At 37.5% G+C, this 27,961-nt stretch overlaps 1 protein-coding gene across 1 annotated transcript; it reads left to right on the top strand.

The window, feature by feature from the left end:
* The first annotated feature begins 362 nt into the window (after window positions 1-362).
* Window positions 363-23,679, top strand: SUPV3L1 (Suv3 like RNA helicase). The gene is made up of 15 exons (XM_063102728.1): window positions 363-685; window positions 6,214-6,291; window positions 6,671-6,778; window positions 7,750-7,864; window positions 9,113-9,281; window positions 11,008-11,119; window positions 13,133-13,210; window positions 14,322-14,413; window positions 15,513-15,693; window positions 16,243-16,336; window positions 17,079-17,298; window positions 18,743-18,823; window positions 19,165-19,341; window positions 22,412-22,560; window positions 23,205-23,679. The coding sequence occupies exons 1-15, from the start codon at window positions 412-414 to the stop codon at window positions 23,638-23,640; spliced, it is 2,364 nt and encodes a 787-aa protein (XP_062958798.1). The 5' UTR covers window positions 363-411; the 3' UTR covers window positions 23,641-23,679.
* Window positions 23,680-27,961: the final 4,282 nt, after the last annotated feature.

Here is a 27,961-nt window from a genome sequence, read left to right as displayed (position 1 = left end):
CCTCACCCAGGCGCTTGCCTCTGCAGCAGCTGTACTACACTGCGCACGTGCTTCTGGACAAGCGCCCACCGCACCGGCCCGTTTGTATCACGTGACACGGCGGGCAGGCCCCCTCCTCTCATCTGTGACATCCCCAAAGATGCCTGACTATTTTCCCTTTCTTACAGAAAGCTGGTACTAATCGCCAAGAAAGAGAGAGAACAAGAACTTATCTTGACGGTTTTCCCTTGTAAGCTTCTCATTCCCTGAAAGCAATCTTGAGGAACTACTTTTTCCTCATGGATCGGGCAGTTTCCTGGGCAGCTCCCCTGCTCAGTCTGGGTCTTTGCGGAAGCCGGCACTGGCTGTGCGCGTCACTGTCCGCCGCCGGGTGCCGGGGCTGCTCTACGCGCCTTAGAGCCTGCGGCCCCGATGTCCTTCCCCCGGTGTGCCTTGTTGTGGGCTCGGGTTCCGGGGGGGCGCCAGGCTGGCCACCGGGCAGCCGTCTGCTCCGCCCTTCGCGCCCACTTTGGGCCCTTTCCTGGGGCTCTGGGGCGCGTTCCTGCCGTTGCCTCCGCCTCATCTTCTGCCTCCGGTGGCTCCAAAGCTCCGAACACGTCCTTGTTCGTGCCCCTGACTGTGAAACCTCAGGGCCCCAGCGCCGATGGCGACGTCGGGGCCGAGCTCACCCGGCCTCTGGACAAGAGTGAGTGCAGGAGCTAGCGAGGGCGGCGGGGGTAGTGTCTGCCTGGCCGAGGCGGGCCAGGAGGACGCTTCTCCACTTTGCCCTGGCGACTCGAGGTCCCCTAGAGCGTTGTCATCGTGCCTGTCAGTGTCTGCCTCCCTCGCTGTTTGTGAGCCGCTAAACACTTGCGATTGTGTCTAATTCATCCTTAACGTCCTGCCCCAGATGTGGCTTTTTCCCTTTCACTGCCGTCCTCTCTGAATGGTTTAAACCCTCTTGTGTTGGGACGGTTCAACTTTTTTGAGTCGTTAGGTGGGCGACCGCTTTTTCTAGCATCCTTCTTTGTTCCTCCCCCGCCCCCCAGAACTACTGCCTCCATGAAGGGTCAAGGGCATGAGGCAGTGAAAAGCCAGAAGAGGACTTTTGTTAGGATTCTTTATTATTGGCTGGGCGCCGACACAAACCAAACACTGCGTTAGGCTGCATGATGCTTGCCAAGAGGAACCAGACTCAGATCCAGATCTCCTCTCAAAAAACTTACGGTCTCGTGGGGAAGATGGGCACGAGGCTAATCAACTGTGATACAAGGTAGTACGTGATGAGACTGTCCTCGCCAAAGGTGGTAGGTAGCCTAATCATCATCCCAGGCTCCAGGCAGAAAGGAAAAGCTTAGCATCAGCGACTGCCAGTGGGTTTTGTCCCCCAAACTTACTTTGAATGGATTTGGCAGAGAGGCGTATAAATGGTTTTAAGGAGAGTCTTGGATTATATGGCTGTACGTTAGTTTCTGGATGATTAGGGAGATGAGAGAGTTTCCTCTGACCAAATGAAGCCCTGGGAGTCTGAGGGAAAGCTACAGTTCTTCCGGGCACTGGCTATCCAGGAACTGTCTTCAAGCATTTCACTTCAGCAAGCAACATTAGTGCGTCCTAGTGTAATTTTGAAATATAGACTATGACATGCTCTGGGTCAAATCTTGTTTTTCAGAGCAGCAGGACAGTACTTTCACTAAAAATGGGATGGAACTCACAGAGTATGTTATTCTTTGACTTGTTTTTCCAAGCCATTGCTAATTAAGGACTTTCACTTTACTTGGAGTTGGGGACTATATTATTTTAATAATAATTCTAATTTATTGCTTTGTTTATTTTTTAATTGTGGTAAAAACACAACATAAAATTTACCATCTTAATTGTTAAGTGTGCAGTTCAACAGTGTTAAATATATTCACGTTGTTGTGAAACAGATCTCCAGAACTTTTTCATCTTGCAAATTTGAATCTCAATTAGACAACAGTTTATGCACTAAACACAAATCCCTTCGCTCTTTTAAAAAAAAAATTTAAGGGATACAGTAATTGTGTGAGATAATTTGCCTTATCTATTGTATTCAAATATAGGTAAAATTCTTATTTTGTGCAGCAATTCCAATTTACTTGAATATGTAACTGTCTTTGATGTTCCCAGTAAGGAGAAAGAATGAAGACATGGGATTGTCAGCACCAGGTTTTCTTGTGGTGGAGAATCCGTAGATATACCTCACTGGGTCAGCATGTTCTGGATGACTTTTAATCTACTTTGCCTGGCATTTACCATAATGATTTTTCAGCACTGCAAGAGGGGCTGCAGAGGACAGTGAATTACTACATTCTTATATAGATACATGGTTAAGATATCAGATTTCCACAGAGAGATTGGGACAAGAAGCTGTCACTTCTCAATCTCTTTCACCTGCTTCTTGCCCCAAAAGTTGTTTTGTGAGCCCTTAAATGCTTCAAGACTCTGTTCTGTGTTGCCTTGCCTTCTTATGCTGCACTTTCTAAGGTGTCTCATTCTTTCCTCCTCCCCTAAAGTCAGTATTCCTCTCAGATCTTTGTCTCTATCCTGGACCTATATGTCTAGCTGCCTACACCAGGTATCTCCATTTGGATTTCTTACATACACCTCACCTTAGCATGTCCAAGACAATTTATCTTCCCCTCGTTCTGCTCTTTATCCAGGTACTCAGGTCAAAAACCTGGTAGTTTTGGTTCTTCTCATCCCCCTCGTACATCTAACAACTAGAAAGTCCAGTTAACAAGTCTTGTTGATTATATCATAAATATTGAATTCATTCGCTTCCCTCCTTCCCCACTGCAACCAACTTAGCCTAAATGGCCAGCTTCGATCTTTTGACTGGACAGTTGAAATAGCACCTTGCGTGTCTCCCTGTATGCCTTTGATCTCTCCATTCCATTCTCTACCTGTTCTCTTTAAAAAATGTAATTATGTTGCTCCCCTGCAAAAAATTCTTTACTGATTTTTCACTGTCCCTAGTTTAAAAGAGTCCCCTTAATATGGCGCTTTCTGATCTGGCCTGGGTACCTGTCCAGCTTCACTGCACACCTCTCTCCGTGCTTCAGCCCTGTGGATGGAATGTGCACTTCTGCTTCAGGCCTTTTACACATGCTGCTGCTTCTGCCTAGAATACCATATGGTAGTGACTTCACTTTTAATCTAGCTGACTCCTCTTAATTCTGTAAAATAGCTTAAATGCTGCTTTCTGACCAGTAAAGTAGGTTAAGTTTCCAGGCTTCCTTAACATCCTCCCTTTCCCCTGCCATAACACTCATGGGTAACACTCATCACACTCATAATTGCTTAATCAGTGATTGTATTCATGCACCAGACTCCGTGTGGGCTTTAGGAGGATGCATTGCCACAAGGGTCTTGTTCACTGCTCTATCATTGGTTAACGCTTTTGTTTGTTCTTTCAAATATGTACTGAATGTCTATTGTATATGCCAAGCACCATTCTCACTCAGTAGGTGCTCAGTGTGTGTGTGTGTGTGTGTGTGTGTGTGTGTGTGTGTTTTAGTAGTAACACATTTAGGCATATGGATGTAGATCAACTGTGACTACAAACATGATGCGTGTTTGTGAGAGCCATATAGTGCTTAAATAACTGGCCTGATTTGCAATCCACTTACCTTTTCTGCATTTCCTAATTGGAAAATGAGAATATTTTCTCTGCCTACATCTCTGGGTTGTGAAAATCATCATAGCCTGTTCAGCAAAGCACTTTGAAAAGTGTAAAGGGATTAACAGATGTAATATAGTGTCATTTGTACTAGACATTTGCTATTTTAAAAATGGAAGTAAAACTTCTGGGTTGTCACCCTGCAGTAGAATCTGCGATGTGTGGAAGCCCCCAAGAGGCTCAGATAATCTGTACTACCTATATGATAAGTTGGGTCTGAGGATTTAACAAAGTAATTTTGTTATGTTATTGTACAAATAAGGGATTTTTTTCTAAGCCTCTCCTTAGGCTTCTACAAGGTGGTGTAAAATTCCTTAGGTATCTTTCTACTCATAATTAGCTGGCTCCACAGAGCAGTGTTTTTAAGCCTTTTGTTTTTTTGCTTTTTTCATAAGCACTGTTAAGAATCTTTAAGTGTTTGAAAGTTCCAGCAGTGAAATACAGCTACCTCTGATGGCAGAGTGGTCCTCCTCTTTCTGGGAAAGTTGACTAAACTGGAAACTTTGGGCGGTCTCAAGTGGAGCAGTGAAGGAGGAAGGTAGCACCAGCCATTCAGATCAGCCAGCTAAGCCCTGGTTGTCCACAGGTGAACCTCCAGAGCATGATCACATTCTGCTTTTTGATTAAGAACCATGAAACAGTTAAAGCTTAATTTTTATGAAAAACAAAACTGTGTTTCCATATACTTCTGTAGTAGACTAAAAAAATTTTTTCAGTACTATTTCCATTGTATTAATGTTTTTGTGGTTATTTTTAAAAAATTGATAATGGGCTTTAGAAAAATCCTTTTGGGTAATATAAAGTATTGAGGCAGAGAAATCTCACTTTTTGTAGGTAATATTAATTTTTTAAAACAGCTTTATTAAGATATAATTTACATACTAAAAAGCTTGCCCTTTTAAAGTATATAATTCAAAGGGTTTTAGTACATTTGCAGGGTTGTACAGTCATCACCATAATTTCATTTTAGAACATTTTCATCACCCCCAAAGAAACCTGATGTCAGTCAGTGTCTAGCAGTCACTCTCCATTCGCCTAGTCCCTAGTCCCTCCCAGCCTCAGGCAACCATTAATCCACATTATGTCTGTGTAGATTTGCCTATTTTGTACATTTTGTGTAAATAGTGTTATATAATATGTGGTCTTTTGTGATTGGTTTCTTTTACTTGGTATAATGAGAAACCACAAATTTTTGCAGCATATTAAATTGAGTAAAGTAGCATGATTCTGACATAACACTGGAATGGTAGTGACAGAAAATAGGTTCATTCTAAATAAATTTGATCTGTCTTCAGTTTGTATTGAGCTTACAGGCCAGAATTTTCCAAAGCAATTGAATATGCTTTTTTACAATCTTTTATTTGTCATTGATGTTTCCATTATTGACACAAAGAAACTGTTGCCCCCAATAGTTACAAAATGACAGAAACCCAGAAATATCAGAATAGCTGCCTGTGATCTCTCTATCTATCTCTCTCTCTATATATCTATCTGGTATTTAGCTATGGACAAATCTAGTGGCTAACCAGTGATTTTGAAATTCTCTCATTCTGTAAAACAAAGTTTTGTTAGTGGGATGCTTTGTTAAGGCTTGATTTTTTCAATGATTGTTGTGCATGTTGTGGCTGTGTGAAAATGTGGTTAGTGCTTTTGTGGGAGGTAAAAATACAGGCCCTTGGCCTTTCTGTGTTTCATGGACAAAGACTGCATCCTCAGTTTTGGGCTTTCTTCCCAGCAATGCATAGTTGTGTGGCTGGGTCAGTAAAATGTTTATCTCTACAGAATAATGCTGTAGTATTTTAGCATGTGCAACCTTAATACACTCAGCTTGATTAAGATATTTTCACCTATTAATTATTGATTCATATTGGCATGTTACCTTGGTAGGCATCTAATTCAACCACTCCTATAGCACAGAAGTTTTTCTACTTTCACCCTTGAAATACAGTCATCTAACCCTTGCTTGACTACTTCCAGTGACAAGGAACTCTCAGTTTTGTGAGACAACCCCTTTTCACTCTTCTAATTGTTAGGAGGTTCTTGTGTAAATTCTACTGAAATTTGCTCACCTCCCACTGACTTTCATTTTGCCTTCTAGAACAAAATAAGTGTGATCTGTTTTCCCTAAAATCATTATCTTCAAACTAAAGATCATGCTAGCTCCTTTAGTTACTTGCATAAAAGCATGATGATGTGGTCCTGGCTGTGTTGGTTGTCTTTCTGGATGCATTTTAGCTATTTGCTGTTTGATGTACAGAATGATTGTAAGTAAATGAAATAGCATGGTTATCTAAAAGTGGCGTGATGAAGGCTACCTCTGCAGTTAACAGGGATATTGCATTTTTTGACTTCATTTTTCTAGGCACTCCACTGCACATTGACACACAAAGAGGGATCAACTAAAACCTTCAAATTCTTGCAAAACTCATTAGATTGCCTTTAGTGCTATGACTTCAAGTTTCTTTTGCTTTTTGGATATTTGTCTATCTAAGGTAGGAAACAAATGTTAAATTTTGATGTCTTCCTTCTAGATGAAGTAAAGAAGATCTTAGACAAGTTTTACAAGAGGAAAGAAATTCAGAAACTGGGTGTTGATTATGGACTCGATGGTAAGGCCAAAAACGTTTTAGTAGAGATACTGTATTTCTTTTTAGAGTACAGCTTTGTTGCTATTGTGTGATACCTTGTGTAGTCTGGAAATAAGTACACAGTTGTAGTCAGGAGACATGTCCCTGACCTTTGCTTCTGTTTGGGCAGGAGACTAGCAAGACTCACCTGGTGAGCCAGAATGCACAGCAGAGGCGCTGTATGTTCAACCTTCATGTTGTTTTAGGATTTCAGTTTTAACCCAGATCATAATAAACCAGCTGTACTATTATAAAGAACTAGACACTCTGATGAGTTTGGTGTGGTGTGTATGTGTACTTTTTGAATGAGAACTGAAATAAAAACTAAGCCCCATGTATTCTGATTTTGTGTTTTCCACAGCTCGTCTCTTCCATCAAGCTTTCATTAGCTTTAGAAATTATATTATGCAGTCTCATTCCTTGGATGTGGACATTCACATTGTTTTGAATGATATTTGCTTCAGTGCAGGTAAGTGTTTAGAAATTTTAAAAATCCGGTTGAACATACTTTCTATGCTTTATGTTTATTTCTCTAGCAGGGCTTATTTGCTTTAGAATAGGTCCTGGTAATATCCTCTGTAAATAATTCAGTACTTTGATAAGAAGCCTTCTCTGTTGTTTTGCTTTTATGTTGGGATCCTGAGGTAGTTATTAAATCACCCATGTGTCTTAGACTGAAGGGAGACTGGGGCCTTGATGGATCACCATCAGCTCTCTGCTATGTGTTAATAGAGGCCACAGTGAAGTGAGCTCTCACACAAGGTAGAATTAGTGCATGGCACATTCCATCTGTTTTTGCCATTGGTGTCTTTCTCCCTTGTATCAGGATAAAATTCTTGATATAAAAGAAAAAAATGTAAGAACATTGTCATTTTATTCCTGTGGGCAGTTTGGTTTTGGTTATAATTTTTAAATTTATTTGACTCTTAGACCTTTACCCTGTGACAGGCACTGAGGGAGAACCTGGATCCAAAGCAGAATGAGACACAGCTTGACCCTTTTCTCAGAGCCACTAAGGTGTGGAGAATCCTTGCTGAGGAATGCATTTACTTTCGGGTTTTGTCTCTCTGTGGTCTTCAAAGTTTAGAAAATGTTTCACCTTCATCTCTTTTCATGTAACTGCAGACCTTCTGTCTAATGTATATTTCTAGGTTCTCTATTTTATTTAACTTTCATCAATGCTAATTTTTGCCTGTTTGCACTGGAGGAGTAGAGTATGGTGATTAACAGCTAATTTTCTGTTTTCCTGGAAGTATAAGTGAAATTTGGAGGAAAAAGTAAGACAAAGCAGGATCCCAGAAAAGGATATAGGGTCCCCTGGGTTTTTTTTAATCCCATCAGTGCCCCCATAACTTAGCTCACTAAGAAAAAAGATTTTGCTAAATTCAGTTATGGATAACCTGTAGATTGTGCTTGTTAATGCAGTGTTTTATTTTCCAGCTCATGTGGATGATTTATTTCCATTTTTCTTGAGACACGCCAAACAAATATTTCCTATGTTGGAATGTAAGGATGATCTGCGTAAAATCAGTGACCTAAGAATACCACCTAACTGGTTAGTTTCTTCATTTGTGGATTTGAGATTTTCAGTTTCTACTCTTGGGAGATAAGTGATCATTTTATATATGTATGTATGTATGTATGTATGTATGTATATATATATATATATATATATATTTATACATTTATTTATTTATTTATTTTTAATTGTATGCTAGATGACAAATTATAAGGAATCAGGATTGTTTTCCCTAAAAACAACAGGGAGTAAATTCTGTCAATTAACTGGTGTCTCCCCTTGATCCTAATCAAGTTTGGTTGTCAGTTTTATTAGGGCAGATCTAGAATAGCCCTTACTTTAGGGTGTTGTCCTACATCTGAGGTGTGGCCTTTCTGGTGTCTCAGCTGGGTGCCTGGGTGTTAATGAGTTTTTTCATCATAGTTGCAGCTGCAACATCTCCTAGCACTTCAAGACCTCTTTGAGACTTTCCGCTTAAGCTCTTGCTAAGCTGTTCTCTTCTAGGCCTTGCCAAGGCTCACCTTGCACATGTTCAGTTCAGCCCTTGGCCAAAGACCCACAGGGAACCCCCACACAGACTACATGTTTTCTTCTCTTCCACACTCTGCCCTTCAAATTCCATCTGGTTCAGTAGCTCTGAACTTGGTCTCTGCTGCTCAGTTCAATAGGACTGTCATACTCTGCTCAGTTCCACCTCCCCATGCCCTGCTGGGGTGCAGTAGGGCTCATCTCAAGCGTTCCCTTCTTTCAGGGGTTGCAGTCCAGCCCTGCCTGTTGTCTGTGCCCCCAAACAGTTGCTGCATATAATTTGCCCAGTTTTGTCCTTGTTTATGGTGGTGGGGCAAGTCTAGTACCAGTTATTCCATCATGGCCAGAAGCAAAAGCCTCAGTTATTATCACTGTATATGTTGAAATTCAGAGGTCTGTGAATATTTGCTTTTAGGGTCTTGTGTTTAGAGCTGTGGGAATGATGTAAACATATCTATGGAACTGATAACAGTTTTAACTAATTCTTAGTAACTCCTGAGAAAAAGAGGTTTGTAAGTGGGAAGAATATCTAAGACGTTAATTTGCATTGGAGTTTTTCTGTCTTCTAGCTAGTAAATGCCATTTTTGGAAATCAGACATTTTCAAGTGGATGTGAAACCTGTTGTTTAGTTTTTCAAAGATTCTATCTTGTGAATGTCAAGAGGATGTTTCATTTGGAATTTTTTCAATTGATATCTTTGCTAGTGTGGATTTTGAAGTTAATGAAATTAAGCTCTTTACTTACTCATGTTTTAGGTACCCGGAAGCCAGAGCAATACAGCGGAAGATAATATTCCATTCGGGTCCCACAAACAGTGGAAAGACTTATCATGCAATCCAGAAATACTTGTCAGCAAAATCTGGAGTGTATTGTGGCCCTTTAAAATTATTGGCACATGAGATCTTTGAGAAGAGTAATACTGCTGTTAGTATATTTCTAAATATTTGCTCTGTTTTTCATGTTAATTTTTTGGGGGGTCGTGGAGTGAAGGTGGGAATGGAGAAAAGACAAATGTAATTTGCCATTAACAAAAAATTGCCATATTTTATTGTACCTAAGAAGCTATAAATTGTAAGGTGTACCATTATTTTATGTACATTTAAGAAAGGAAAAGGTGCTGCCAACTGAACTCTGACGTCAATTCTTAAGATGCATTCTGATTTCGGAGATACTAAAGTGTGAATAAATGTGCACAATAGAATCAGTGAAATATAATATTACAGAAGATTTCACATATATAGAGAAATGCAGAGAATAACATACAAGTAACCTTGAACCTGCTAGCCAGATCCTAATTTTTTGCCATACTTGCTTTATTTACTTTTTTAAGAAATAAAATATTATTAATATAGTTAAAACTTTCTCTGAACTCCGTTTTTGCTTCCTCACAGTTAACCACCACTCTGTTATGATGTTTAATTAACTATGTTTTAGATTAGACCTCTTATGCTATCAACTAGAACTAATGATAAAGACTGAAGCCACCTTTTCAAAACCAAAGGGACTGAAGTTCTGTGGTCTGAGGCATCATTTCACTAAATGGGCCACATTTTGATTCTTCTTTTTTTTTTTTTTTTTTTTTGTGGCGGCTTGCCTGTACGGGGATCCAAACCCCTGACCTTGGTTTGGTAACACTGCCCTCTAATCAACTAAGCTAACTGGTCAGCCCTTGGTTCATTTTTTTATTATGACTTTTTAATGTGAGATTAACCAGTTTTGGGAGATAATTTGCACTCTCTGTTTTTTTTCTGAATTAAAGTAATTTACATACATAATGCCTCTTTATCCGTAAATACTTCAGAAAGTATTTCTCAGAACAAAGACTGTCTTTTTCATAACCACAGGATACTTATCTGAAGTAGGATGTTTAATATTGACAGAATGCTATTATTTAATACACAGTCTATATTCAGATTTTGTTGATTATCCAGTAATATCTCCTACTCCTCCAGGATTCCATCCAGGGTCTCCCACTGTATTGGTTTGTATTGATTGTCATGTTTCTAGTTTCCATTAATTTGGGACAATTCCTCAGTCTTCCTTTGTCTTTCATAACCTTTACATTTTGGAAGACTACAGGTCATTAGTGTTGTGAATTGTCGCTCAGTTTGGATATGTCTAATGTTTCCTCATGACTAGATTCAGGCTAGGATGACCAACCATCCTAGTTTGCCTTATTTAGTACCAAAAAGTACTTTGTTCTGCAGAACTCATCAGTCTTGGGCAAACTCAGATGGTTTATCACCCTAATATACCATAGCATAGATATTGGGCCTTCTCAGGGAATTATATTTGGAGGTCTTTACGTTCTTAAATTTTATGTATAGAGTTCTTCTTCAATATAGCAACAATTCCTGTTCATTTTAATAAACTCAAATAGTTCAGAAATATACAAAGGTAAAAAGTGAAACTGGTGCAGTTTCTCATGCTTTTGTTACCTGAGGATTTAGCTGACTTGAGATATTTCCAAGTTTACCTAAGCTCTTTCTTTGTTTTTTATAAAAAAAGAATAAAAAAGCATTGGGGTATTTTGTTTCGGCTGTAAACAAATAGGTGATGTAATGGAGAAAATACTCTATTAAATATCCAAAATTTTTTTGCTATTGTTTTCAAGGTAGAAATAATTCTAGGTCTCTTTTTGTCATCCTAGGGTGTGCCATGTGACTTGGTAACAGGTGAAGAGCGTGTGACAGTTGAGTCAGATGGGAAGCAGGCTGCCCACGTTGCTTGCACTGTTGAGATGTGCAGTGTTACGACTCCTTGTATGTATATGCTGTTTAAAAAATTATAATGTGTTATTTTTTATTTTAAAATACAGCTAAACATGAAATATGTTTTTTTATTGTGAAAAAAAGTTAAAAATCTAGAAATGGAAGAGAATAGTACAACACCTGTTACCTGCCACCACTAATAACAAATGACAAACATTCTATCATGCTTACTTCTGAATGTTCTTTCCCTTTTTCTCTTAAAAAAGCTAAAATGGTAATAAGTATAGTTAACTTTCCTTTGTACCACCCCCTAGTTTAATTCCTCTCCCCTTTTTTGATCTAACTGCCATCTAGTATTTGTTGTATATCTTTTCCTTGTCTCTTTTTATATCACTGATATATGAGGGTACTTTTTCCATGTAAAAGTTCATGGAAAAATAGAATTGAAAGATAATACAAATCTTTTTGAAGTACCCTCCTGTATTACTTATCGATACTGTAGATCATTGTCTTTTAAAACATTTATGTGACTATCATTTTGTATAACTATTCTGCAATTTTTGTTTTTACTCCACACAAAATGTTTTTAGATCTAGTCTTGTTGAGATATCTATAGCTATATATCTGAAGTTTATTCATTTAACCTGTTACAGAGTATGTTATCTTATGACCAAATTTATTCATTCCCCTGTTAAAGGATAGTTAGGTTGTTAAAATTTATATACAGTGCTGTAATGAACTTCTATTTAAATAGTTTTGAAAACATTTTAAATGAAAATGAACTTTTTCCTTATTATTTAAACAATCATATTTTTATTATAGATAATATAGACATATAAGCAAGCAAAGAGAAGAAAGCAAAAGTACTTACTCTCCCAATCCCACCTATCCAGGATTGACAAGTATTAATTAATCCTGTGGTATATATTTTCCCGACATTTTCTATATTTGTATTCATACTGTGTACACATAGAGTTATGTGTGCATTATGGGTATGTATAGTAAATAAAATAGGGACTATATGTTATTTACTATTTGGTAGCTTTCTTTTTTTCATTTTAGTAATCAACTTTTGGAGTAGTTTTTTTTTTTAAATGAGTGTATAAAAAAGGATTACATTGTGAAAAGTCAAATAGCACAGAAATTTGTAAATCAAAATTTCCTCTCTGACCCCTCTTTTCTAGTTTTGTTTGTATATAACCAGATGCTATAAGTAATTTTTAATCTGATGGTTTTTCAGTATAAAATTAGCTTTTTTGAGTTTCCTAAATGTCATTGTATATTAAAAAAATTTTTTTTTAATATTCTTTTCTCAATTCCTTGATATTTTGGGAAGAAAATAAAAATATATATGACTTGCAGAGAATAAAATAATATGATTGGAAGCATTTTGGCATTAGAAAATAAGATGAGACACTAATTTTTGCCATAGTGATGGGCTTAAAACCCTTAAGAATGAGCACAAGTGGGGCTCAAGGAATTACACCTTCCACTTCACTTTCTGCTCATGAGAGCTGTCTGGTTTCTTGTTGTGAAGATGCTTCATTAGTAAGTGAAGTTCTGTCTACTCCTTGTTTCTGGAAGCATAGATACTTGCTTTCTTCTTTTAGTGCTGTTTAGATGTGGTAGTTTTTATTAGGGAGATTCTTCAGGCTGTCTCTGAGATTGCAGAAAATAGGACAAATGGAACTGCTCAATTTGGGAGGCAGTGCCTTAGAGTGGTTAGGAATATGGACTTTAAAGCTAGATGGCCTGGGTTTGAATTCATCCCCACACTTACTAACTGTATAACCTTGGGCGAGTAACTTAACTTCTCTGGGCCTCAGTTTACTCTTCTGTAAATGGAGATAGTGATAATACTTAACCTCATAGGTTTCTTGTGAGAATTAAATGAGGTACAATTATAAAGCATTCATAACAAGCCTGGCAGAAAAGAAGCACCCAGGAAGCAGTGATGATGATGATGATGGTAGTGGTGGTAAAAGCTTGAATTTTGATGTCATAATTTGTATATATTACTATTTAAATAGATTGTATTGCTCATAACAACTTCTTTATTTTAAGATGAAGTGGCTGTGATTGATGAAATTCAAATGATTAGAGATCCAGCCAGAGGATGGGCCTGGACCAGAGCACTTTTAGGTTGGTGGTCTTAATGCTATAAAACTGGTGCTTCGTGACATCTGCACTGAGGTGCATTTATCTGCTTGACCCTGCGAAACAGCAGCTAGATCTTCTCTTTTTGACACAAATCTATCAAAAAGTGTGAGGATTTTTTCCTAAATATTTAATAACGGGAAATCCATTTTTCCTGTTATAAAGTTAGCATAACCGTGTAATTAAAGTTAAAATGTTCAAATCTTACCATATTTACACAACCACTGTTAATATTTTGGTGTGTTTCATGCTAGCCTTTTTTCTTGTGCCTGTGGTGTTTTGAGAACATATAATTTTGTTTCTTGCTTTTTTCAGTTCTATTGTTTCATAGTCATTTTTTTATACCCCATATTAATGTGATTCCGTATTCTCCATGAAGAGCAGTACTGTAATTTGTTCCATAGAGTTGAACATTTTTCCCTATTATTAAATAATGCTGCAGTAAAAATCTTTGTGACTGTAGCTTTTTATTTTTTATTATTCATTTTATAATTTGTTTAGGATAGGCTCCTGGAAGTGGAGTTCTTGAGGTCCTCAGACATAAATGAACATTTCTCCTGCTTGATATTGGAGTGAATTTTTGATGAGCACCTTGTAGGGCAGGCCTTTTGTAATTTAAAACCATATAGCTGAGATCTTTTTTCAAACGAAGAGTGTACATTGAAGTCTGTTATGTAAAATAGATGAAAGTGGATCTGCTTGGGGTAAGGAGCTTGGAGTTTCTTCCGCTCTCCATCTCGCACCCTCTTGAGTTACCTCACTGAGTCCATGGAGCCTAATTTGAAAAATACAAATATAGGACCTATGTTCAGTTGTAAATATCAAAATGCCAGGTTGTAGTTCTGGCTGGCTTTACCCTGTAATAGACTTGAAACCTTGGCCAAAGCAAAAAGCTCTGAGAGTTATAAAAATTGGGATAATCTTTGCCTGCTCTAAGGTGGTGGTTGTTTTGAGGTTTGCATCAAACCGATAATACTTGGTAAAGTTGTAAAGCAATAGGTAAGCAGATGAAAAGTATTTTTGCTTTGTAAAGTGTTATGTATTTAATTATAAATCTTTAAAACTAAAAAAAAAAAAGCCCAATTTTTCTTTACAGGGCTCTGTGCTGAAGAAGTCCATGTGTGTGGAGAATCTGCTGCTATTGACATGGTTACTGAGCTTTTGTACACAACTGGGGAGGAAGTGGAGGTACCAAATTATGCGCTTCATTCTCAAGGTGGCATGTCACATAGCCCAGAATAACTAGGCAATGACTTCATAAGCCCTAAGCCGTAGGTAGTCGCATAATCAGAACTTAACTAAAAAGAAGGCGTCATTTGCTTGTGATTGACTAGATTGTACGTATTTGGTTGAACCTCATGATCTGAAGTTCTGACAGAGTGACTGTCATACCCTCAGTCTTCTAAGAGTTAAGGAGATTCTTCATCTTTTCTTGATAAAACTTTTACGGCTTGAGCAGATCTCTTTAGAATTGAATAAATCAGGACTGTTAGAAGTTTGAGAGTCAGCAAAAGTTTGTGGTCTTCAGAGTCTTGTATGTCAGATTTTGGGGCCTTTGATATACATCTAATACACAGTTTGTATCCCTTTCTCAAATTCCTAGAGTAGGAAGTACGTGGTTTCCTTTTAATCCTACTTTTCTTTTTCTTTATTAGAGTTCTATAATAAGATGAAAAACTATTTTAAAATTGGCCCATTATTTTAGTTTGTGCTCAGCTTTCAGGGAGAGTTAGTGGGATGTAGTGGAAGAAATTCTGGATTTCAGTCTAGGCTTTGCTGTTCTTAGCTTTGCATTCTTAGGCAGATCACAGAAGGCTAGAACTGGAAAAATCCTTGGACCTGATCCTTTATTGGGCTCTATTTTACTCTTTCATGAAGTGGAAATAACAGTTAATAACTCTTCTGAACTTACCACATTGCAAGGAAAATCAGGTATTTGTGAAAGAGCTTTTAAAATGTATGAAACACTATATAACATTTTATTAATTTAGAAATGCTAGTGAAGGGCTGGCCAGTTAGCTCAGTCGGTTAGTGTGTGGTGCTGGTAACACCATGGTCCAGGTTTTGATCCCTGTACCAACCAGCTGCCAAAAAAAGGAAATGCCAGTGAGAACTGATGGTAATATTTACAATAGCAAAATAAATGTTTTTCTGTATTTTTCTTTGAAAAATGTTGGTACTTATCAGTTTTTACCTACTCTTGATTGCTTTGCAAGCTTTTCACTTAATTATTATACAATAAATCGAGTTGGGCATGTTATTTTATCATTTCATGTCTTTATTGTAGGTTCAAAACTATAAGAGGCTTACCCCCATTTCTGTGCTGGATCGTGCACTAGAATCTTTAGATAACCTTCGGCCTGGGGACTGCATTGTCTGTTTTAGCAAGAACGATATTTATTCTGTGAGTCGTCAGATTGAAATTCGGGGATTGGAATCAGCTGTTATATATGGCAGTCTCCCACCTGGTAATTATTGGATTTTATCTTGAGAGGATATTAAATCTCTTATTTTTGCCATTTATGTTGAGATATGTATAGAAACATAGTAAAAGATATTGAATTAAGCTACTTGATGTATTGGTAATTTGTTATTGCTTGTATAAAATTAATATTTCTCTATCTTGGTGGGAATAGTAGTATTTTAATTATTTATAGTTCTTATTTGCTGCAATTATTAGACTGTATTTTAAGTGTTGGGTTTATGATTTTCTTACAGAAATGTCATTAAATTATGGACTTGGTAATATCCTTTAAGTTGAATCTATTAATAAGTGTCATCAGAAATGATAAGGATAGTGTGGTGGGGGATTGTGTTGCTATAAGAGGGATGTTTAAGGAGTTTTGGAGGTAAGGGATAAGTGGCTCTTCGAGGAGATAAAGAAATAAAGTTTGAAATAAGAAAAGCTTTATCCATAAAAATGGGAAAAGCAGGAGGTGAAGTTTTCCCAGATATACTTAGCATGATGTAGTAAAAGACTGAGAAAACTGATTTAACATAAACTGTTCTTGTTTTAGGGACCAAACTTGCTCAAGCAAAAAGGTTTAATGATCCCGATGATCCGTGCAAAATCCTGGTAGCTACAGATGCAATTGGCATGGGACTTAATTTGTAAGTAATTTGTTTTTGATAAGCATGGATATTCAGTGGGTTAGATGGCAATTTTTTGTTTTTCAATTTTCTAATAGGCGTTAATGACTGAACATTTCGATTTAGGAGAATGAGTATTATATTATAGGTTTGAGATTTATCTCACATTTGCTTACTTGTTGAGAGAATAAAAAGAAAATATTGTATAGCACTAGGACTTTTGAGTACTGCACCCCCACTACTGCTAATCTGTCATATTACTTCACTTTCTTTTTAGTTTCTGAGTCACCAGGTGTCCAAGTGCCCATCATGCATGTGGGACTAGACATTATTTCTAGAGATAACAATGTTAAGCCTGTATATTCTGCCCTAGCTAATGAAGGGACCTATACCTTTATGAATCAAAGAACTATTAAAAGCTTTTAATAGCAGCCAACTTTTAAAAGCAGTATGAGAACATTTTATTTGGGTTATTTGTGGAAAGATCATTTTCTGTAGCTTTATTGAGGTACAATTTACATACCATACAATTGATGGCTATTACCAAATTGTACACAGTTATAAAAAATTATACACATTATAAAATATACTATTTGAAGGGAAATAAAAGAATTACCAATGAACCTCGTTTCTTTATTTTTTTAAATGGCAGGCAAGATTGCAGGTGGGCCTAAACTAGAATTGGAGTAAGCATTTTTGCGATGACCCAAGTGGTGCAGAGTTTTCCATATATTCTGTGGGATTGCTTTTATTTCTATTTCAGGAGCATACGGAGAATTATTTTTTACTCCCTTATAAAGCCTACTATCAATGAAAAGGGAGAGAAAGAAATAGAACCAATCACCACCTCTCAAGCCTTGCAGATTGCTGGCAGAGCTGGTAGATTCAGCTCACAATTTAAAGAGGGAGAGGTTACAACAATGAATCGTGAAGACCTCAGTTTATTAAAGGAAATTTTGAATAGGCCTGTGGATCCTATAAAGGTAAGGTGTAACACCTTAATTACTACTTCTCTGTGGTTGACAGTCATTCCTTTTCTCACCCACCATTCAGACTCTTCTCTCAGATACCTGGAAAGAGAAATAAGCAAAAAAAATTTTGTGCTATGAAAACCACATCAAGAAAGCCCAATTTTATTGCTTTGGAGAAGCATAGAGACCTTCTTGGACAGAGAATGGTGTGCAAGTGAGAGATCCGAGTTGAACAAGTTTAATTACCCTGATTTTCCTTTAGTTCTTTCTAGAATCTAGCAGCCTGTGGGGGTAGGGGCACAGTTGCTTAAAGTGGGCACACAGAGCTATGTAAGTGGACTGAAAAATTACTAGACGCTTGAATATAGAAGAAACCCTTGAGTGTGGGGCAAAAATAGCACAAAGCAATACAACTTCAAGCCAGTAGGGACAAGGTTAAATTTTGGCTAATATAGTTAATGAGTTGGAAGTGTACACAATTTAGATAAACTAACTTTTAAAATAGTTAAAGTTTAAAGTTACCTGGAAATTTTCCTTACATGGCTCATCTTGTTTGTCAGTGATGCTAGGTATAGGGGAACATATATGAGATAATGCAAGATAAAGTTCCTGGAGGAGGGCCGTGGTTGAAACCATTACTGTAGCTTTTGTTAAGAGTGCAGTTAGGTTCATGGGTGGCTCCCAGTGCAGTTGATAATGACACCCCCTGCACATTTCTCTCTTGTGCACTTCGTTTCTTGTTCTCAGATTCTTCCTCCCTCCATTATGCCTCATATCTCTTGCCTCCTTTCCTTTCTCTTTTCCATTCACTTTCTTTCTCTCTTTTTCTTGTTCATTCCTCCTGCTTACCTGTGGGCATTTCTTATCACTGCAGTATATGAGAATACTTTAAAAAGTTTGTGCATATTCTTGTGGGCATATTTTAAAAAAAAAACAACAAAATTTCATAGAAAAATAGAATTAAACGATAATATGAATCTTTTCATGAATTTTTGAAGGGACCTTCAAAATTTCCTTTAAAGAGATAACTGACCTCCAGTTTAGAAATTTTCTCTTTTATGTATGGTATGTCAGTTTTATTGTCCTGGTTAAAGCAACTGGTTTTTCCTTGTTATTTTTATTCAGTGGGGAGAACTGAGACTTAGAAAATTGTTTTGCGCTGGAAAGCATTTTTGGTACTACAACAGATCATCACAGGTTTTAGAAATATGACTAAAATCTAAGCGAAAGACTAATTAATTCCTCAATAAGCATAATATGTCATTTTACTAAATCATCTGATCAGCTTTTCTAATTGGTCAAAATGATATTTTTTCTCTACTGTACTCAATTTCTTGGCATTTAACCCATTTAGTGAGAGCTTAGCCTGAATGTAGGACTTTATCTTGAAATAACTTAAGAAAATTTGTCTTTCTGAAAAAAATCAGCTTATGGTTGTTTTTTTCTTTTACTAAAGGCAGCTGGTCTTCATCCAACTGCTGAACAGATTGAAATGTTTGCCTACCATCTCCCTGATACAACGCTCTCTAATCTCATTGTAAGTGGAAACTCACTTTTAAAAATGTTATGTCATGCAATTACTGGTTAACCTCATGGGCATGGATGGGTAGTCTGCTTTTGTGAAATTGCTATTTATGAATTTATCTTGTAGGTAACAACTATCTGTCAAAATCTTCTGGGACTTTTGTCCTGAGGGATTTTCTCTCTGAGTATTTCAAGTTGGAAAGACATGGGGAAATCTGTTAGCTTCAGGAGTTAATAAAGCAGAGCTTTCTGGAAGTTTCTTATGGATTAAAGAGATTGTCTTTTGTAGATCTGAGTACTTTATTCATGCCCAGTTAGGCAGTCCAGTAATTTCATATATCTTTTTTTCCTCAGGATATTTTTGTAGACTTTTCACAAGTTGATGGGCAGTATTTTGTTTGCAATATGGATGATTTTAAATTTTCTGCGGAGTTGATTCAACATATTCCATTAAGTCTAAGAGTGAGGTATGTTTTCTGCACAGCCCCTATCAACAAGAAGCAGCCTTTTGTCTGCTCTTCATTGTTACAGGTAAGCCTTTACCTTTATGATATTTTGAATTGTTTTAGCTTGAAGCATTTTCCGCAAGTATTACTTTGTTATTCAAAATAAAACAGTTGGGACTGGCTGGCTAGCTCAGTAGGTTAGAGTGGTTTTATAACACCAAGTTCATGGATTCTTATCCCCATACCAGCCAGCTAACAAAAAAATAAAAATAAAACAATTGGGAGAATGCCCTGTAATATGAGAGACTGTAAAAAATATAAAGTGACTCTTATTTTCTTACAGATAATTTTGGGGCGGGGAGACCCTTGCTTTATATCTGGGCTTTGTAAAGACGCTAAAACAAAAATAATTAAAAATTTTTTTTCAAGGGAAAGGGCTTTGCCTGGTGATCCGTTTTTTCCTTATTAGTGTTGGGTAATAATATTTGAAAGGGAGGGAGATTAGCGGTTAATAGTGGCGATAGTATTCAGTTTTCTTAACTGTAAGGCACTGAGCAGGGGTGGCTGTTTCATACAAGTACGGTGCCAGGGTTCCAGCCTCTTCTTTTAGTCCATTTGAGAAAGGATGCAAATCTCTGACTTCTGAGGAGCACAGGGTTCTGGGGGTCCATGAAGGGCAGTGGGAACTGCTTTCCTGCCCCTTCCAGCTGTTCTCTTGCCTCTGGGCCCTTGCATGCCCTTTTGCCTCTCCCCACCTCTCTAAACCCAAAGGCCTCCTCTTCTCTGAATGGTTTCCTGATTCATTGAGGTTCATTGCCATCTCTTCTATAGGCCTTACCATTCTGCATACTAGCTCTATTCTAATCAAATCTATTTCTAAATTTATTTTAAAAATTACTTGAAAATTACATAAATAATACATAAGTACTTTCTCTTTGTATAAAATTAAAACATTACGAATAGGTTAAATTTGGCCACCACCCCCAATCTCAGTCCTCTGAAACAACTACTGTTATCAATTTGTATCTTCGCAAACCTTTTCCATTGCATTTTCCAACATAACGTGTACATGTAATAATTCTAGTTTTGCTTTGTGGGTATGTTTTCCCGTAAATGTTGTTATGATGAGTTATTCTGCAACTTGCCTTTTTCTTTTTCTCTTAACAGTATGTCTTAGAGGTCTTCCACGTCCAGGTGTCTACCTAGAAAATATGATTTTTAGAGCTGGCGTTTGTGAGAGAGTTAGCTAGCGTAAAGTTGAAGGTTATGGATCAGTCTTAAACTGGTGTAAACTGACCTGAATGGAGCTTCATCTCATTGCCTTGGCCCCACTGACACCATCCTTCAAGCAGCCATTCTAGTGAAGTAGTAGCTCTTTACTAAGGTATAGGGAGTCTCTGGGACAGTGAACGTCAACAGTGGCTTTTGGTTTCTGTTTTAAAGATTAGGATGTGAGATCTAGAGGATTTTCATTTTTTCTTGATCTCCATCATTACTGAATTATAAAAGAGCTCAGTCCCCTTAGGACTGTGGTTTTGAAACTGTGTTCCATGGAGCTTTTACAGGGCCAGCTGTTGGATGGAAGTATCTCTCCCTGCCCTGTCTGGGTAGCTCCTTACTTCGCTCTTTGACATATTGGGCTTCCACTAGTTGTTAGTGGCCAAAAATATTAAAGACACTGCCTTTATAAGAGAACTTGAGAACTCATGCTTGGCATGTCCTCCTTGGCAGGTTAGCATGGTCACATTTCCATCCTACATGACTATCTTACTTGGCATTTATTAAACTTAGCAGAATGAACCAGACTGAATTTAACAAAATCATACCACTATTTAACCACATTTGTTCTAAAACTCCTCTGCCTCTCTGAGGTATTAACCTTGGTTAGGTTAAACATTTAGAGATAATTTTTCCTAATTAGGAAATGGACCATTTGAAATTAGCTTATTCTTAAAGCTAAAGATTTTAAGCTCTTGCTTGAGGGTTCTTATTGTGTGGCTGTATTCCTGTCTTCTATAGTGCAGGTGATGTGTAATAATGTCTGACATTGTCTGAGGTGCAGCATGGTTTTCAAAGCACATTCCCCAACAGTGTCTTGTGGCTCAAGACAGAGGTATGGTGGTCTCATGTTACTGATGAGGATGCTGAAGCATAGGGTGGTTACTTGGCCAAAGCCACATAGCTAGTAGGAGGCAGAGTTGAGATCAACTAATGAGCAGCTTTGCATGAAGCCGTGTTAATGAGTTTCTTTATCATAAGAGAGGACATTGACAAGAGAGAGAAAATTAAGCTCATATTTGAGGTTATGGGACTATTAGATGATGAAGTAGAAATGAGTCTTCAGGTACTGTCTGCCCATAGCTTAGAACATCAAATGTTCATAAGTAAGAATTAACAGACTTAGGCCCTGGAAAGGTAGTCCTTGTACAACTGTGCATGCACATATTATTGTTCCGGTTTTGGGAAAAAAGGAAATCATCCTTTTTTTTCCCAAACAAAAGTATCTTTATGAAGTATTAAATGTTCTTAAAACATAGAAGAGTGTGGATACGGAAAATGTGGTACATCTACACAATGGAATACTACTCAGCTATAAAAACGAATGAAATACTGCCATTTGCAACAACATGGATGGACCTTGAGAGAATTATATTAAGTGAAACGAGTCAGGCACAGAAAGAGAAATACCACATGTTCTCACTTATTGGTGGGAGCTAAAAATTAATATATAAATTCACACACACACACACACACACACACACAAAAAAAAAAAAAAAACCGGGGGTGGGGGGAAGAAGATATAACAACCACAATTACTTGAAGTTGGTACGACAAGCAAACAGAAAGGACATTGTTGGGGGGTAGGGAGGAGAGGGAGGAGAGAGGGAGGTTTTGGTAAGGGGCAACAATAATCAACCACAATGTATATCGACAAAACAAAAATAAAAAAAAAAATAAAAAAAAATAAAGCTGTGGAATCTAGAAATTAAAAAAAAAAAAAAAAAAAAACATAGAAGTGTGAAGGAGGAAAGAAACCAGCCTGAAACACAACCACAGTTAAGATTTTGTTATGTTTTTTTTCCTTTTTCTTTCTAATAACAGACTTAAGGGAATTCTGATCTTTTTACCGAACTCTTTTCTTCTTTTTCTCTCAGTTTGCAAGGCAGTTTAGCAGGAATGAGCCCCTGACCTTTGCATGGTTACGCCGATATATTAAGTGGCCATTACTGCCACCTAAGAATATTAAAGACCTCATGGATCTTGAAGCTGTCCATGATGTCTTGGATCTTTACCTGTGGCTAAGGTAAAATCTTTCCTTCATGTACTTTCATTTTTTAAAAGTAATATGGCAAATCAAAGGCTTTGTGAATGGTTTTTTGCTCTTTCAAATTAGGCAGCTATTTGCAATGTGCTCCCATGCTTGTTTATTGTCCTTAAAGGCAGTTGAGCCTGATTTATACCCATTCTAAAAATGACTTAAGGAGTTCATGTGATTCCAGTTAAGATAGCTAGGTGCTAGGTCCACTAGACCCTCGCTATTCAAAGGGTGGTCTTTGGACCCAAAGCATTTGGTATCACCTGGGGGCATGTTAGAAATGCAAAATCTTAGATCCATCCCAGATATAATCAGATTCTATATTTTAACAAGATCCCCAATACATTAACATTTGAGAAGCACTGCTCTAGACCAGGGATTGTAAAAGGGGAGGCATGTTGCATTAAGGGAGCATATCAGAATCACTCAAGATACGAGTGATGACCCATTTCAAAATAACATATTCCTCAGGTGTGTAGGGGCAGAAAAAAAGGTTGAACAAAGGCACTGGACAGAGTTTGCAAAAAGAGAATGTTTGGAATTAATCAGTGTCAAGATGTAGGTATGTCATTGAGATTTGTCTGGCAACTGTGATAAGAACTGTTGCTATAATGGAATGTGTCTTTTCCCAGCTACCGATTTATGGATATGTTTCCAGACGCCAGCCTTGTTCGAGACCTCCAGAAAGAACTAGATGGCATTATCCAAGATGGTGTGCACAACATCACCAAACTGATTAAAATTTCTGAGACACATAAGCTGTTGAATTTGGAGAGCTTGTCAGCAGGGAGCCAGTCACATTTGTCAGGAACCTTAAAGAGCCAAGGTAGAAGGACACGTAGCACCAAAACCGTAGGGAGTAAAGCTGCTGAGCCACCCGGCTCTGGTGCAGGGGACATATCCCTTGCTTCCAGATTGGTGCAGCAAGGACTCCTCACTGCAGACATGCTGAAACAGCTGGAAAAAGAGTGGTTGACACAAAGAACTGAACACGGCAAAGAAAGAACAGAATCTGGGACTTTCTCAAAAGGGGCAAGAAAAAAGAAGAAGGAACCTGATTTAGATTAGTATTTTTTTTTTAAATTTTTAAATAAAAATCTATTTTAAATCCTTTCTTCTCGTCTGCGCTTACTGCCTGCTATGGTATTGTGGCTGTCTTGTACTGTTTTTTTTTTCTTCTGAACAGAAAAATTAACTCTTAAACATCACTAGACTGCTTTTTGTTTCAACATTTAAAAAATGCTAGGTCTTAGAGATTTTATTTAAATCTTTATATAATAGCCATTTGTAGTATAGCACTAAGACAGTGCACTATAAGGAACACTGCATGTGAACAAAATCACTTTGGTGAATCGTTTGACCAGTGTCCCACACCATTGCTGAGGATGTCATGGTTGGAATTCTTTGACAAACATTGCTGTCTGTTGTACCCATGGACCAGAGGCTGTTCTAGGTGCTGGAAATATGCAGCAAGCAAGACAGATAATGTTCCTGCTCTCATGGGGCTCGTGTTTTGATAGGGAAGATAGGAAAAGGCTAGTAAATGATGTCAGCTCTGTAAGGGAAGAGATTGTCTAGTTTACTGTTATATCCACAGTGTCTGGAGTATGGTAGAAGCACAACTGGTCTTTGTGAAATGAACGAATATGTTTTCAGAGATAAATGATAGAAAGAAGTAGAATAAGGGAAGAGAGTGACGGGTGGTAGTGGTGGGCTTTTAGATAGGGTTGTCTTCTGTCCTAAAGCCAGTCTGATGTGTCTGGTGCATAGTGGCCTCTACTGGTCCCACATAGTTTTCAACCCTGGTTAGAAACTGCTGAAAGGAGTTTAAAGTTGTAAGCTTTGTAGTTGGAAAGACCTGGTTCAGCTTCTCTCATCACTACCAGCTTTGTGACCCTTCTCTCTCTGGGCTTGGTCTCCACATCTAAAGAAGATGGACAGTATGCCTACTGAGAGTTGTTCGGGAAGTCAAATGTGACAGTGTGCCAGGTAGCGCAGGGCCTGGCACACAGGAAGCGTTTCATAAGTGAACCTGAAGGTTTGGGTCTCTTCTGGGCTGTGAGCTGAGCTCTTGGGTCATCCCAAGAACTGAACTAATTTCTTGAGCAACTGCTGAATCGAGGCTGACTTCAGAATAGGTACTGAACCTGATTTTGTTCAGATTGGGTCAGGGAACTGAGCCAGGTTTGCCAAGGTAGTCATTGCTCTCTGACTTTTTCTTTGGTAGTTCAGAGTGAAGATGCTATTTTGTTTAAATGAGATGACAATCTTCATTCTTCTAAACTTTGCCTTCATGTAAATAAAGGCTGAAGGGGTGGCACTGGCTATATTTCTCCCATGCTTTTGGGTAAACAGTGAAATGCCTGGAAGGGCATATTTCTTTTGATATTCTGCATTTGGGCAACTCCAGCTTCTAGAATTTGCTTTTTCTTGTGTCTTACACCATAGCAAACATAGTCATTCTTGTCCAGATGTTCTCAAGAAATACTCATGAGCTGAACTGGATAATGGATTTGGTCCCATTGTATTTCAATGTTGTGTTGTTAGTTCTTCAGTTTTCTCCAGTTTGGGGGTGAGAGTGGGTTAAGTCAGAGGAGACACATGCAATCTTAGACAAGTTAAATATTTACAAAGTCTCATATAAGAGAGGTGGGATGGGGGATGCTGTAAGGGAAGGACTGATGGAACATTTAGCTAAAGAGTGTTTATAAATAGTAATAAATAGTTTACCCTTTTACCTTTCTCTTTGTGGTGGAAGGAGGATGCTATGGTTAAGCAGAAGAGACTAAAAAGAGATGACATCAAGGGAAGCAAAACAGGAAAAATTGTAGTGGCCCTGGATAATTTTCTGAAGTGTTCTTAAAATTGTCACCATGAAAATAGCCTGGTCTTCTTCCTTCTGCCACAAGCTTGACATGTCACTTATATTGCTTTCTGGGCTTCTGGACCAGCTAAGTTCCAGGCATTCTTTTCACTACAGTCAGGTTCTCACCCTTTCTAAAACACAGCTCTTTTTTTGTTTGTTTGTTTGTTTTTGTTACAGGTTTTGAAGAATTTTCCTGAAAGCCCTGCTTGCGTTATTGTGGATTCAGCTGAGCATCAACATGGGGTGTGGACTGAGGCTTAGATGCTGGTTTCGGTTCTATCACTACGACCTGGGTGATTTAACAAAATGTGATTAGTGCATAACTGGCTAAGAATAATAACCAATGACTTGTAACACTTTGTACATTGTAATCTCTGGAACGGTGCATATCTACAAAGTGGAACTGTTTTTTTTTTGAAAAATGACACTGAATCATAAATAGAAAAAACTATCATCACAAATCATCAGAGTCTCTTGCTGCTCAGAATTGGTAGTCTTGTAATTGTGACACAGTCATTCTATGTGTGTCCAACTCAAAACAAACTTATTAGGATATAATGAAAGGTTGTGATTTACTAGGAGACAAGCAAATGAATAAATGAACCAGACTATTTCCTTCGTCTATTTTAAAGCTTTAAAATGTATAAACCTGAACAGAGATAGCAATGTTCATAAACATATTTCTGAGTTATCACTCCTCTCAAAGTCTGTCATTTAAGACAGTGGGGCAATTCACACACACGTGAGAAACAATGGTTGTGTTTATGGGCAAAAAAAAAAAAAAAGCTAAGGAAGAAAAAAAGCTTTTGAAGTAGGACCAGGCTTTGAAGACTGAATTTTAGAAAGTACAATTGGCAAATTTGGGGAGACTTGGCTCTTTAAGGCTATACTTTTAGAATCTACCCAGATTCAATTTCATGCATTCTCTATTCCCCCCTCCCCACCCCATGCCCTTGCAAAAGCATCTGGTGCTTACAGAAGCGCGGGAAAGTCTTATGACCTCAGTGACTCCTTGAAACCACCACTTGACACACCTATAAAGTGCAGTGAAACTGATATCTCCTGCTGGAAAAACTTTTCTTCACAAGTGCCTGTGCTCAGGTCATCATCATATTTTTTATTTTTTTAAATTCCAGAAGTAATTTGTAATCTTCACCAAATTGCCTTATACTTTTTTCTTGAGAGCTACATTTTCATTTTCTTAACATGTTTATAACCCATTGTTATCCTTTTAAAACTGATAATAGATGGATGTTGATTACATTCCACCTATAAAATTCTGTGTATAAATATTTAAAGTAATATATAAATTCAAAACAAATCTCTCTTGGAAATAAGAATTCTTCTGCACATTAGTTTTAGTCTGAATGCATAAGCCAAATAAGATTAAGCCATTTTTAAAAAAATAATTTTGTCAAAGGAATATATACGTTAGGTTAAAAAAAATCGAAGACAAGCACTTTCAACTCTGTTATCTATTTCTTCTGGTATTTACCTCATTGATTCTACATGATATGCATCTCCTATCTCCTGACTAATCATTTTAAGACCTTAGCTACTTATTTCCTATTATATCAGTTGAGGGTTTAGTTTTCTTAAATCATTCCTTTTCCCATCTTCCTTTTTGATATAGCTATAAATCTTTTTTTTCTTTTTTGGTTAAATCAGTACTTAAAAATTATACTCAGGACTTTTGTACTACTTTATAGGCAATTTCTCCCAACTTTATCTTCTGACCTATCAACATTTTTATTTTCTCTCTCATAGTTTTAGTTTCTTAGAGCTCTTTATTATTATTCGTTAGTTCCTTTTTTCATTTTGAAAACAAGAATGGTAAGAATAAACAATGTAATGTCTATATACGAATCTGAAAAGAAAGGGAGTCAAGAATTCAGAAGAACGAAGGAGAATGTGGCATTGACGGAGAAAGAAGGTAAGCATTCCATTGCTTCTCATTGTGGGGATGTCGGCCTCTAATAGCTGATAGTCCCTAGTTTTTAGAAAGTAGAGGCTTTAGCCACTGGGAAAGAAGAGTCTGTACCTTGACATGATGGAAGAACTCCACTCATAACTTAGTCTAAATTCTGTACCGTGATTTAATTTCATCACCTCCTGATCCATATACAGTGACTTTTTACTTATGCGATTATGTACCAATTTATTTAAGTGATTTTCAGCAGGAGTATCATTTCTGTCTCCTGTTATTTAATTTTTAGTAATATTAAAACTCAGGTATTTTCACATTTTCTTTAAATTGTGCCCTGCTCTTAAAACTTTCTAATTTATCTTGCTCATTTGCCTGAGTTAATACTCTTCTTCCTTTACCAACTGAATACATTGTATCTTGTATTGTTATAACAAAGTTTACAGTGTGTGTGTGAGTGTGTGTGTATGTGTATTATCCTCGTTACAATTACAGACAAGTCTAGTATAGTATTTCTTTAAGGCTGTTATCTTTTTGTGTGGGTGTGTGAAATCAAAATTTTATTTTCTGAGAGTGATTTTTTTTATTGGTTATGAATA

The sequence above is a fragment of the Cynocephalus volans genome, chromosome 7 (assembly GCF_027409185.1).
Source record: "Cynocephalus volans isolate mCynVol1 chromosome 7, mCynVol1.pri, whole genome shotgun sequence".
Taxonomy (NCBI): Eukaryota; Metazoa; Chordata; class Mammalia; order Dermoptera; family Cynocephalidae; genus Cynocephalus; species Cynocephalus volans.
This window is presented reverse-complemented; position numbering and strand designations above follow the sequence as displayed.